The 14,582-nt window shown below is 39.5% G+C and overlaps 1 protein-coding gene across 2 annotated transcripts in view; it reads right to left on the bottom strand.

Moving 5' to 3' along the window:
- Positions 1-297: 297 nt before the first annotated feature.
- Positions 298-14,582, bottom strand: part of LOC127357975 (zinc fingers and homeoboxes protein 2) — a 122,691-nt gene continuing 108,406 nt past the window's right edge. For both annotated transcript variants that reach the window (XM_051390691.1, XM_051390692.1), the window contains 2 exons: positions 14,091-14,274; positions 298-3,188 (listed from right to left, as the gene is read on the bottom strand). In XM_051390691.1, the coding sequence (XP_051246651.1) occupies positions 14,094-14,274 (181 nt within the window). In that variant the 3' untranslated portion in view covers positions 298-3,188; positions 14,091-14,093. The remainder of the gene's footprint in view (positions 3,189-14,090; positions 14,275-14,582) is intronic.

The raw sequence follows: 14,582 nt of genomic DNA, 5'->3' as shown, positions 1-14,582 counted from the left end.
ACGTTGCACACACACACACACACACACACACACACACACCTACACACACACACACACATACATATATACCACTGCTGCCACCGTTTTTTTTTCTTTTTAAAGTCCATCAAAAAAAAAAAAAAAGAGCCGAGAGAAACCGAGAGAGAGGGGGTTGAAAAACAAAAAAACAAGGAGGGTTTCGGGGGACGAATTGCTCCCATTTTACAAAACGTAACAAAATTTTTTCCGCAAAATTTTTACAAATCTGTAGCAATACAGGAACAAAACAAAACAAAACAAACAAACATATATATCCTATTTACAACAAGAAGAAGAAGAAGAACCCTTTTTTTTTTTAAAGTGTAGTGAGAATGCAGCAGATCCCAGCTTTGGCACTCGGCGATTTTGTTTGTTGTGTTTTTTTTTTTGTGTTTGTTTGTTTGTTTTAAATCCACCCTGTCTGTCGGTCGATCGGTCACTGTGTACAGTCAGACTGCTGCTGCAGGCACACATTCAGTGCTCCGGTTCACCCTCCTCCTCCTCCTCCTCCTCCTCCCGTCTCCACGGCAACACAGGTCATGCACAACATCACCTCAGCCGCAAACATCCGTCGGTCCGTCCGTCTGAGTTCACAACCTGCTAATTCCCCTCTCACGAGACAGACGCTGCTTCCTTTAGAGCGACTGTAAGGAAGAGTTCAGGGGTTTCAGGAATTTAAAGTGCTGATTGTGAAACTGGTTTCGTCTTAAAGGGAAAGTTCAGAGTCGTTCAGGTCCAGGATGTTGACAAAACCGAGCTTCCTTCTGAGGGGAGGGTTTAGAAATCTTTTTGATCATCAATACAAGTCCCACTTAAAGGGAATGTTGGCGCTTTTTAAAGGGAAGGTCTGTGATGTTAACAAATCCTCCACTTAAAGGGAAATAATCGAGACTTGAAGGTACTAATCAAACCTCTTCTTTAAAAGGTTATATATAAGATTACATCTGCCTGTGTTGTATCGCAGCCTCTCTGTGGTTTGTTTTATAAATCCAGTCTGGACGTGCGTGCGACTCGGTGTAAAAGCGACTGAAACTGCTTTTGATTTCGATTGTTGGAACAGCGGAAAGACTAACAGAGACGGTTTTGGTGAGTTTTGTTTCTGTCCACGTGGACTGAAGTTACGATGTTACGATGGAGTCTGGAGGAGAGTGATTGTGATATTACGGCTGTTACAAAAAGCTCTTTTAGCTAACGTAGTCTGATTGTAGGATTGTAGCATTGTAGCCCGTTTCATTTAGTTTACGATTATCTGCTGGATAAAACAAGAGTTTTGTCGATGGAGTCTGGCCGGCTGCAGCGCCCATTGTCTTGGTCCGAGATGCTGGTGCTCTACTGCGACACCTAGTGGCAGTGAATTTCATTAAGATAACCTTTAAAGGGTAGATTATGCTCTAAAGTAAAGAGTCAATTCAAATTTAGTGCAAATTTTAACAAAATTTCACATGAAATCGTGATGGAAATGTCTGTTTCTAAGTCTGTTTCCACTGCACTTCATCGCATTTTGCTTTTCCACCTCAGCCAAGTATAAAAAAGTTCTTCAATATTTTCCCAGATTTTTTACGCTCTGGGTAAATAGTTGCATAAAAACGTGGATGGAAACAGACTTTAAGATACCAGTTAACCCTCCTGTTACAGGTAAGGTGTAATATTTAAACAAATCAACATTTCTGATCATTAAAAAAGCCTTTACTTATTTATTTTTATTTAAAAGTGGAACTTGGCTCCAGGCTAAAAGTGTTTTCGCTGTCCTCTGAGGTTGAAAGTGTCAATCCTGTTTAACCTCTGACCACACAGACCAAAGCACGTCTTAGCAGGAAGGTTCAGTCGAGGAATTAATTATATTAACTATTCATACAGCCGGCCAAAGTACCGATTACTAACCAACACTGTGTCCCAGTTTCATATTACATACTAATTTTTGACTAATTCTGGATTATTTCACATATTCCCATTGGAAAAATTACAAAAAGAAGTTCATTTAAAATTAAAATGGTTCAGTTTTGACTCCGGTTGGTGTTCAAGGGCACGATCGTCCCACAATGCAACAGAAATAGAGGAGCTCCTGTTGCCAGAATAAAGTGAACTATGGTCATTCACATATTTTATCTCATAAAGTGAAAATGATGCTGTGATTGGCTGCTAGTCAGTCCAACTTCCTCAGTTGTTACATGATGGGAAAGTTCAGGGCCGACAGCATTATTGATGGCAAATTCTACTCTTTTTGCTGTGAACTGAGTCGCCATGGTTTGGGAAACACTGGGCTACAGGCTATATTAGGTGGCCATGTTGCATTGTGGGTAACATAAGCACCAGGTTTTGACAAGGAAGATGATGTGTGGAATAAAAAAAAAACGATATCTCTGGTTCAGGTTGTTGTAGTGTTCTCGTATGTTCTATGAAACTGGGAACAAGAGGAAATGTTCAGTATTTAAAACGTAATCAAACTTAAAGGGGGGGTTGATGTTATTTTTCTGACCAACCGTTTTGTGTCTGAATCTGCTGCGAAAGGCTTCTTGTTAAATCACAGGAAAGATCAGGACTAACAGCATTACTGTTTGCTGATTGACCTCTTAAAGAAGTGTCAAAAAAAATTCCACCTTAAAAGGAAGCTTCAGGAAGTTGAGAACGGCTTCGATCACTAACTGTGATTGTTTACAGCTCCTCGCCTATAAGCTGAATCTGTAGAGATTTGTATTGTAATACTGCTAAAACTCACGATACTGTGAGAAATCAAAGGGAAGCAGCAATTTGAGATTCACTGTGAGGGAGGCCAATTTCAATTATCTTCACAGATCGTGACCCTGAATTTCTCCTTGCACTCTTCTGATTTCCATTTGGAAGCCTGTTTACGCCTCGCCAAAATAAAATCTGCCACCGCGGAGCCCTCGACTTATTTATACTCATCTTTTTATTGTGAGCGTCGCATCTGTGGAGGGGGTCACCACAGGTCGAGACCCTGATGAGACGAGGAGGATGTTGTGCGTGACCTGGGATGCGACAATCACGAGATAAAAATTGGTAAAAAATAAAAGAGGAAAAAAAAAAATTATACAATATCTGATCATTAAAAAACTCTTCTTTTGTTGCTCCATTCTCCTTCCACCTCGTTTTCTTTCCTCCTGTATGTTTCCAGCAGCAGCGGTGGCGGCGGCGGCAAATCCTATTCGCACCTGAAATGGACAGAGAGTGAGAGAGGAGGGGGGAGGGAGAAAGAGGGAGGGGGGAATGCATTAAAAACTGTTTCCCGGCACAAGAGAAATGTCAGTTTCACAAGAACTCAGATCATTCCCAGCAAAAAAAAAAAAAATAGAGTAAATAAAAAAAACCAAAAACAAAAGAGAGGGGGATTAAAAAGCAATTGTTGTGCCAGGAGCCGGTGTTCCTGGTCGCCTGGTGCTGCTGGGAACTGGGACACATTGTGAAATAACGGCTTTCTCATCGACGGCGGACCTGACCGGCCCGCGCTCTCTCTCCTAATCCATGTAAGAGGGAAACTGTGTTAAAAGTTGTGTTTTGTGTGGGAGCGAATAAACGAGGCAGAAACAGGACAATGGATGCTAACACACACACACACACACACACAATATGAATTCCATATTTCTGTTCCTGTTACATACAAACCACCGTGAGTTTTTACATAGCGTCTTGGACCTTTTTCTCCACTGCAGACCGAAGAAGGCCTTCATTCTTTATCTAGCAGTATATCTGATCAGATTTCAGTAAGGAGCCTCACTGCTTTAATTCAATGCATTTCAATCAGCATCGACAGTAAGCTCGGAGGAAATGTTTACGGGACCTCTTGGGTAATTAAAGCAGTAATTCAATATTTTTAATACTAACAGTGTGGAAATAGTGAACCTGCAGATAGACAGACGAGGTTGACCCCCCACTCTCTGAGGAATTCTCCCTTCTGTGTGGAGATACAGGTCCTCCAGGGTCAAAAGCACAAGTTTACCCCAATCCACATTTCCAATTTCACCTTGAGGGGGACAACAAAGATCTTAAGTGAACTGTGGGGACCTGAATCTGCAGCTCCCTCAGGTTTTACAGCGCTTTAGGCTCACATACACGAATGACCGTTGTTCACTAATGCTTAACTCCACCCAAAGCTGAATCTGCGTTTACTCGCATAGAATGGAAGTAAACCAGGAGGGGAATCTTTGCTCATGTCGATTTCAGGTATGTGACCATACCCCCATATCTGTCTGAGCTCATTGGTTAACTGTCCGGACACAACTTTACTCTTACAGGTCACTCTCAACGCTCTCATGGAGTCGGTTTTTAGTTGGTGGAGACCAAAACCAGAGCTAAAAGAGAGAGAATATTAGCGAACCCTGTAACTGCTGGATGTGTCAGTTAGCAACTGTTTTGGTTAAAATACCCTTCCAACCCAACAGCCTCCATATGGAGACTGTCTCGCGCTGTATACTACGTCACCTGACTTCAACGGCACATCAAAACAATATGGCAGACGTCCCAGTTTGACCAAGCTGCCACATTACGGGAGGACATTTTCACATCACTAATCCCATCAGTACGCCAACAGGGTCGCTCTGGTTTCAACTCTCTAACAGAAATATTGTTTTCATTCACTGCTTATTTCCTACTCATCACTGGTAAACTGCTGTCAATGAACCTCAACACTTCCTGCAGATGTTTCAAATCAAAAGCCTTCCAGGAAAAGGAAGTATTACGCCCTTTCAGTCCCTGGGAGTCTTTGAAGGACGTGTTTAGTGACACATTATAATGAAGGTTTGGCAAAAATCCAATAAGGAAGACCTTTTTTCTCACATTCTGCCTTCATTGCTGTGTTTCTGCTACATATTTCTTCCTGTTCTAATCTTCTAAGTCACTTTGCTTTCCAACGCAGTCAAAGTCTTCAAATTCACGAATTCTTCAAACATATCTGACTGATGACGTTTCTACCTGCGATCCTCGAGAGAGAGAGAGAGTTCATTTGCAGTCAGTTTGAGAATCAAAGCCGAACTCACTGTTGATATTTTGAAACTCCGCAGTGATGAAATCATCGGCTCCAAGTTAAAGAGAAAAATGAACCATCTCTGCTCAGCTGGACGAGCTGTGAACAGCTGTTCGATCAGCTGTACACTCAGATACTGTTACACAACAGCCTTTCATTACCCTCACATACACAAACAGCAGAATATACACGATGTGGAAGTCTAAAACCAGAAACTTACATAATATTTGCCCAGATTTCCAAACTTTTCAACAACCTGAGGTATTTCATGCAAACATTTGGGTGGCTCAAACGTCACCTGAAAAACCAGACCACATATCTAAAAACAGATAGAAGATACAAAACAGACAACAAAAAGAATTCCTTAAAAAATCGAATTAGTTTACTACTGTTAGCTAACAGCTTCCTGCTCGTTGGACCAACCTTTCCATCAGTGCACCGCTCACAACTAAACATAAACTCAATCTCAATCATCTTTCTCCCAATAAAGCCTCGGCTGCCGAGTGCCAACATTAATGCTTCAACCTACACTTAAATGTTAAATGTCAGGAGTGGATTAAACTGTGTGGAAACCCTCATAGTCAGTACCATCCCTAAGGACTCCTGCATCAGATCAATGTGGCTTACATTTAAAATTCAGTTGGTCAAAATGGTAAATCTGAATTAAATAAGTCGCCCTATTGTTGACAGAAAGTTGCACAGTAACGGCGAGGTTGGGTGGGTGTTTAGGATCGGCCAACAGCACCAACAAAATAAAAAAAGGTTGTGAAAAAGTTTGGCAGGAAAACCAGATGGTTTTATGTGTCAATTAACAAAGTTGTCTCTACTAAAGACGTCTTCAGTCCTGATTGTTAGTTTCTTAGCAACAACACATTAACATGTTTTAATAAAATTTGCAAGAAGGTTTGTGGATGTGCCGGTCCAAAGGATGTAACATTGTATGAAAGGCTCGTTCCCCCAGTTGATGGAAAAAGCCTATGTGTGTATTTTTACCTCTGCCAGGTGCTGTTTGTCTGCAGGATTAAAAAAATCTCTGGGTGGATTTTTATAAAACTTGTTGGAAAGGAAGAACTCATAAAATTTTGAATGAATCTGAATCACGGGGCGGATGCATTCTTTATTTTTCTCTTTCCATTAATGTTACGAGGTCAGATCAATTGTAAGATCTATAGCAAACGCGTCATAATGACAGTGAATGGTGACTACAGCAAAATCAGCATATCATCAGGATTAATCCAGATGTTGTAATTTAAGTGAACAGGGTTCAGATTTGAGTATCATAGAAGACCGGACTATTGGCCTCAGTAGAGTGGCTGCGCTCTCCGAGTGACTTCCTAGTTTAGTACACTTATTAAAGTGTATTAAATTTAAATGTCAAGGTTTGCGCAGCCTTGAAGGAAGTGTGAGCTCTCTCTCCGTGCTTTTCTGGTGTAAAGTATTGATCTTTCTGCTATTTGATTGCACTACACTGTCATTACAGGTGGGTAATATACAGGTTTGAAGTAACATTACTGCAGCTTTTGATGACGATGCTCCAAAAATATGTTTCTGGCTGCAAAAGAAAAAGATTATTTTAAGATCGTGGTGACCTGGAAGCAGGTAACATTCAGTATGTCTGCTGCCTCTGTGTTTTACATTATAATGATGACAGCGAGGGAGAAGCACTGCAGCATTTTGGCAATTAAGGCTTCATCTATAAGCTACGACTGTTGATAAGTTATTATGGGACGCTGTGCCGCGCTCTGCTGATTAAATGAAGCCCCGAGCTGCTGTGATTAGTGAGACAGGACAATGGATGACACAGACACACACACACACATACAAACACCATTAACACACACACACACACACACACACACACACAGAGAGACAAGCTGGAGACATCGTACCACATCAATTTGCGCTGCAGGAATTTGTTTTTGCTACATCAATCGTTACGGCTCTTTAATATAATCTGCGCGACACTGTCACTCTTTATCCTGCTTTATTAGTATAATATTGCTGCTGCGACCTTCGACCCCTAACCTGACCCACCCCACCTTAAAGAAAACACGCTTGAAGATAGACAGACATCCTGGTACCTCACTTTAAAGGGGTTTAATCTTCCTGTCTGCACAGAGAGCAAACAGGTCGGTCTGGTCCATTACGTCTTATTGTTGACTATATAAGTCTGGGGCAAACCAGTACACAGGGACCCTGACCAGCCCATTATCCTTACCTTTCAGGGGCTGTAACAGCTAGTGCAGCGAAGATACTCAGTCGGGAAGGGGACTAAATAACGCTCCACAGTTGAGCTAAATGTTGGCGATAGAAAAACTGACATTTTCTCAAGATATCTGAATGAAAATGGGTCCTATGGGAACCCACGAGTCTCCCCTCTGCAGGTTTTGGGCAAAAACCATGCAGTATTTTGCATGTGGCATAAATGTGTTAGTTTAGTATATTTAAATAAATTTCTGAATACTGGAGTCCATAAACTGTGTTGGAATTGCAGAAATTGGGAATGACTGGAAAGCAGAGACACATTACTTACTGCCACCCCTGCATAAGCCAGCGCTCCACTTGTGCCACCCCTGTAAAAAAAAAAAGTCTGGAAGCACCCCTGCTCGTACAGTGTCTGCCAGGCTTTAACTAACACACTAAAAACAAGCCTCATTTTTAGAGGATTTAACATATTTCAACCATTTCATCCATATTTTTTCACACAGCCACTATTTATTTTATGATTTATCTGCTCCGTTTATCAAATATGTCCTATCACTTCCCTCTATTTTATATGTTTTTCGCAGCCGCCTCCAGGTAATGAATTTCAGTGCTGCTATTCTTAATATTCTCAACAGATATTTGTCTCTTTTATTTATCATTTACCTTGGCCTTCTCCTCAAAGTTATGATTAATACAGAATAATATCAGGGGATGTATATTTCATTTTGATAATGTTTAATGGTAGAATAACGATTTCACTGAGTTAATGGATGAAGTTTTCTTTAATTCCAGTTATGAGAGCTGAATATGAAATGATATTTTTATTGTTATGACAGGAGACTGATTAGTATCCACCGCCGCTTTTCTTGTTTATCAGTAATTTTATGTTGTTTTTAAACTTTTCATCATACCAGGATTATTTAATTATTTTGTACTGGTGATTGTTTAAAGCTGCACTAACCAATATTGTTATATTAACAATGGATCAAATAACTGTGTGTAATGTGGAGAATTATCATCGACTCCAAAATCTCTCATCAACCTCTTTTTCAGCAGTTTTTTTAATCAAGCAAACTCAGATAATTTACTGAATGAACATCATGCTGTATGGAAGAAGACTGAAACTAGAGATTGAGACGATAAACTCATGTATACTCACACACACACACACACATATATATATATATATATTATTAAGGACACAAACACGACTGTAAATGAATGATCATGTAACATGTTCACACAGTTTGCTGATGTGTCAGTTTTAAATACACTTCCTGTGACATTTTTGTACATTTAACATTCACCGTATTGTTAATATAGAATCAGTATTGAATATGTTATATTTCTTTATGTTAAACTCCCATGGTAAAACCTCCTTTATAACCCTCAATATGTGGCTAAAGGTTGCCTGATTTATATTCTAAAGACCATTATGAGTTGTATTAATGCTGAGTTCTTTTTACTGTTAATCACTTTTGACACAATTTATGTTGGAATTTATTTTTTCTACAGTTTTAATAAAGGAAAAAACGAAGCAGGAGGAAACTGTGCTGGAGGGCAGAGTGCAGGATAAAGAATTTAATACTCAAATATTCATGTTTTCAGGTTTTTTTTATGGCGCAGGCAGGCGCGCCTCCAACATCGTATCCAAAGTACACAAGCAAAAAAAACTAATTTCGTGTTTGGTGAAATACAAACAGAAAAACGCAGCGGTGTGAGAAGTGACAAATGTCTTTTTCCTTTTTACACAAATCTAATCTCTGAGGTCAAAAGACGAGGTTAGTGTGGTACAGACAGACTCATAAACAGTCTTTCATTTAATCACATCTAAACAAAACAAAATCCCATTCGACATCTAACATTTTCCTTCTCCTCTCTCCGCCGCAGAGTCTGCGCTCAATAACGACGTTCAATAACGACGCTGACGTTTGATTTATCCTCCAGAGGGGAGGGGCTTCACCACGTAACTGAAATGAGGTGAAGCGACTGTCACCTCCGTGTCCTCGGTTACTGGCGTTCAGTGTGACAAACCCCGCCCGTCTGGCACTGGAGGAGCTTAAAACAAACACAACTTGAGTGTCTGGGCCAGCAGAGATGAGTGCCAGGCAGACTGAAGGCATCAGAAAAAACAAAAAAGAGACATAAAAGAAAAACAGTAAAATATAAAAAAAATTATTTTAATTAAGAACTACATTTTAAAAACTTTGGGGATTTTAAAACTTTTGTGTCTTCTTGTGTTGCCTCTGTGCACTTTTGTGTTGGAAGACACCAATAAATATATAAATATGTATACATATATATCCTCTTCTTGTTACTATTAAAGAGTACAAACACCATTAGATATATTTAATATGATAAATACTGTGTAACAACTTCTAAACAGCAGCCACAGAGTTAATTACAGGATTCTTTTGAGTCAGTTTAACATCCTGATGAATGTAAGAGGCCCGGATTAGAGAGCGAGAGGCATGAAGACTCTCCTGGTGAAGTATGGTGCGTTTACTTCCTGTTTTCTTTGCTAATAAAACGATTGCGATGTTTGTCTGACACACTAAACCTGTAGCACAAGTAGAGGAGCCACCATGAGCTACAGGTCACATGAGACTGTAGCAGCAGAAGTTTGTTACACTGAGTAAAGCTGTGTTTTATTACCAACTTATCTTTTGTAAAAGGAAGATTGGGTTGTTGTGACATAATCGCACTTAAAAATAAATTTGTGATCATTGTGTTGAAAACATTGAAGGTAATATTACAATAAAACAAATTCTATTTAGTGGTTTTTATTTGTTTGCGGATTTACTTTGATGTGTTGACTGAGGAAAGCAACATGTGATACATGTAGATGTCCTTGTGCAAGATTATAAATCATCCATTTTTCTCTCAACTGTCTCTTTTGTCCAATAAAAGCAAAAACAAGCCTGAAATAAAATCCTCCGTTTGTGCCATTGGAAAAATGGCCGATGTTTAGTGACAAGTGCAGATTGTTGTAAATCGATAACAACTCAAAAACGAATCTAATTAACATATTTCTTTTGTTAACTGCTCCTTACAACCACTACCTGTCACTCAGAGCAGCCACGCCCTTTAATTATGTATAACTTTAAAAGCCTTAATGTAATTTAAACAGGTGAGTTGTATATTAAAATCATGAACGGGGAAATCACCGTTCTTTGTACCGGGCTGTAAACACATTTATCTATTTCTGCTTTAATATTGAGCCTTATGGAGACTGACTCACTGCTGGAGCCAGCCTCTAGTGGCCGTTAGAGGAACTGCAGGTTTTATTACTTCCATGCTGGCTCTAGAAACTTCAATGTGTATAGGATTTGTTTGATCCCTCTATGTAAATATATGTAAAACTGCCATCATATTTAATAACATCTGATGAAATCATATTTGTACTGCTCAGTGTAAATCTAATATCTCGTTAATAGCTTCATTCTGATTGAGAAAAATCTTTCTTTTTTTAAGCCACATTTCCCAGTTTTAGTTCCTACCACATATTGAATTTTCGGAGAGAGTTTGGAGAGCGACACCTAACTGGAGCAGTTTTTCCATCAACAGCGTTTGGTGGATTCCAGCATTCACCTGCCACAGTCAGTAATCTGGGAGCCAAACTGATTTGGAGAGCAGAACTCAGCCTCCGATGATAACTGGCACCTGAACCGAGCGTCTGGCAGAGCAGATGAGTGTGCGGCCACAGTCACAAACTGCCAGAGTTTAGATAGCAGCTCATGTTAATTTATCCTCCTGCTCACAAACTGCATCAGATCAGCGCACTCTTCCCTCGGCCTGTTAAATCTACTGTAACATGAATGTTTCAACATGCCTCACCCCTTACTGCTGCTGGTGACTCGCTAGTTCGCTAGGACAGTTTGATTCAGGCTTTAATATGTTTGACATTAAAAGTTAAATTCTCTTATTTCTGTAAAGAATTGAACTCTATGAAAATACCAGTGATGTTTTTCAGTGTGTGGGTTGGAGCGGAGAGGTGGAGAGTGGAGGAGTTTATGACAGCAGCTGCAGCAGACTGAAGAAAACCTCCAACACCAGCAGACAAACACTCTGTTGTTCTTTCCTTTCAGAATATTTGTATTCATTTAAATTACATTACAGCATCTGACTTTATGGAAGTGACACAGTATATCACTGGAAAGCTCCTGTAACACTGCAAAACTTTATTGTTTTTCTGTGTTAGACGGGCAGGGCTGCATGCCTCACAACAGTGGTTCCCAACCCTTTTCCATTATTTATGGACGACCCCTGACTAATTGACATATTTCATATGATATTAAAAACTGTACAACGGACACAAACAGTGAACTCGTTAACTGTAAGGAGTTTGTGTAAAACGAGTGATTTGGATGAATTTTGAGCAGATTATTTACTGTTTATACAATTCTCTGTCTGTATTATGTATTTCTCTTATAATGTTTAACATAAATACTAAATAGACAAAATCAGTGTTTTCTTCCCCCTGACAGTTGTGCGTTGTTCTATTAGATGAGTGCTGAGATATATATTTTTTAAGTTTTCTTAAAAACCCTTAAAATCAAGAAGGCCTTGCGACCCCTCGTGAAGCTTTGGCGACCCCTAGTGGGGGTCCTGACCCCTAGGTTGAGAACCAATTCCTTACAAAAATCAAGTAGCAATGTCACAGTGAGTGAGAGTGATTAGAAAATCAGATATCCTATTTATGTATTTTTTGTTTGTGTACGTTGGAGTTTGATATGTTCTTTGTTCTGTCTGAAGCTGAACTGTTTCATCTCATATTCACATATTAATTCACCAATATAAACCTTTGCTTCAAGAGTAATAACTTAACTTCAGTCTGTGTGTAGACATTAAACTGCTACTTCCTTTAACTCTCTTTGTTTTTTTACTTTTATATTTAATACTCTCTTTAACTTGTGTACTTATGTTTTTGCTTTGGTTTTATTTAAATTTTTTTGTGAACGCATTTATCTATTTTTACTGTGTTTTCATGTGTGTGAATGAATTGATTTTATGTCTTTATGTTTTGCATCAACAGACAAATAAAGTATTTTTGAATTGAACTCAAAGTGTCAGATTCTAGCAGGAAACAGCAACAAAAAAACATTATCAGACATCACTGACAGGAAGATTTCTGTTTACACAAGCTACAGTTGCTGTTGGTTTTTCAGAATGCTGCATATTGATTATTGATTTTAGCTGTCATGTGTTGATTTTGAAGACATCCCAAAGTAGTGACAATCGTTCAAACGCGACGGTGTCAGAAGTTGATTCTCCGTCGTGTTTACGGCTGCTTGTCTTGAGGAAATCATTTGAACAGATTCTATTTTCATAAGCAAAAGCCTGATAGAAACATTAAAACTTTCAATCTTCTGTCAGAACAGACAGCAGAGGGAAGAAGCAGCAGACTCTGTCGTCACTCTTTGCCCCAGGCGGAGCCTTTCATCTATCAAACTTTACCACACCAGGGGGGCTGCTGCTATTTTAGGCCTCCAATAATGTTTTTTTTTTCCCTAAATTTTCCTGAAGTTAGTGTTTGTTGCTGAGCAGTTGTAGCCAAAACTCACACAGCTACACACACAGACGGTGACTGGCTGGAGGAGTTTTGTTTGTTGCCTGGGATCGAGGTGTTGGCTTCAACACTAACAGACTGGGGAGTGGAGGGGAGACGCCGGGGACCATCAGGGACTCGCTGAGTTAAATCACTTCTACAAACCTGCAGCCACAGATTGAGCTATACAGATTTGATCCTTTATTTAAAGAGCATAAACACAGCGGGAGCTTAGAAATGCACCGGCATCAATGTCGAATCTTTTTCTAGAAAAGTGTTTTGATTAAAGTCCCCATGAAGTCGACGTTAAAAGAGTATAACGGTATCTGGCCCAACTACAACAATAAAGTCATTCTTTAGGTATTTTAGTATAATTAATGGTATTTTAGAGTTTGCCATTTCTTCGTGACTCATCCTGGACTCGGGGACGTTTACTAATTTTGCATCCTATGAAACTTTATCTCTTCAAGCGATCGGACGCCGTCTAAAACGTTTAGAAAAATCAGCTTTGCACACATTTCATTTTCAGTATGTTTGTTAGACCTCAAGGACAAACACAATGTGTTCAGTAAGACTGAATGTAAAGAAAATAACTCCTCAGATCACAAACATGTCCCACTGAAAAAACCTAACTCATGCTTCATGTATACTTACTTATGGAATAAGTGATTAATAATTTAACTAAGAAATAACACTTCAGTCAGGACCCTCAAAATATCTCATGCTTCCATGTATACTTACTTTTGGTTTTTTTTTTTTTTTCTTCCTCTTCCTCCCCCCCCCCCCGTGGGAAAAAAATTAAAGGGGGGGGGGCCCCCCTCCCTGCCCTTCCATGTGCATACATGGAAGTTTATAAAGGAAGCGGCAGCAGAGACCCCCAGGGTACAGTCAATGGCAATCAGAAATCTTAATTAAATAAAAAGACAGGGGGGCAAAAGTTTGGGGGGGGGGGAGGGGGGGGGGGGGAGAAAAATTTTATAATTAGGCCTCTTTTTTTTTTTTATTTTTTTTTTTTTTTTAAAAGGTGTGGTTTTTTTTTTTTTTTTTTTTTTTTTTATTTGGAGGGTTTATTGGATTAATTTTTTTTTTTTTTTTTTTTTTTTTTGTTTTTTTTTTATATTTTTGTAACTGAAAAATAAGCCTGACTTCGTGCCCTGCCTGAAATAACACTTCAATTTGTATTGGTAGTGAATGTAATTCAGTTGCAGGTCTAATTAAAAAAACATTGTCCTTTTAAAATGTACAAAATATTTAATTTCTGACATGAGTGTAGCCTTTTATCTGCATCCTGCTGGTCGACACCCGCAGACCTCAGAGACACATCAACCAATCAGCTCTCACCGTTTATCCAGTCAGCCTCCCAGACGTGTCCTCCGCCATCTTCCTGTCTCTGTCCAGGAGCAGCTCCCGTCCTCTCCTCGAGTGTCCGTCCTGCAGCCAGCTCCCGAACACCTCCCGCGCTCCTCCCACGACTCCCCCGTTCTGTCCCCCGTTCTTCAGCTCGGCCGCGTTCTGCTGCCTCAGTCTGTCAGGAACAGTTACAGTGTAATTATGGAGTTCAGATCCGGTGCACTGATACATACCGACCAATAATCGACCATCGTTTTAAAGATTTTTCACCTTTAGTGGAGCTGTGGAGAAATGTTACACAATATACATTATATATTCTGTCCTTTTCAACTCATGTAATGTTTCTGTTTCTGTTACCTGTTTACGGACTACGGATGTTAATAACCATCATTGCTAACTCTGGCATGTTTACATCTTTACTTTCTTTATTGAGTTTTATGCAATGTCTTTTTAGGGGGTGTGTAGTATATTACATTAGTTAAG

Source organism: Dicentrarchus labrax, unplaced genomic scaffold (genome assembly GCF_905237075.1).
Source record: "Dicentrarchus labrax unplaced genomic scaffold, dlabrax2021, whole genome shotgun sequence".
Taxonomy (NCBI): domain Eukaryota; kingdom Metazoa; phylum Chordata; class Actinopteri; family Moronidae; genus Dicentrarchus; species Dicentrarchus labrax.
Note: the sequence above shows the minus strand (reverse complement) of the source record. Positions and strands in the feature narration are given on the sequence as shown.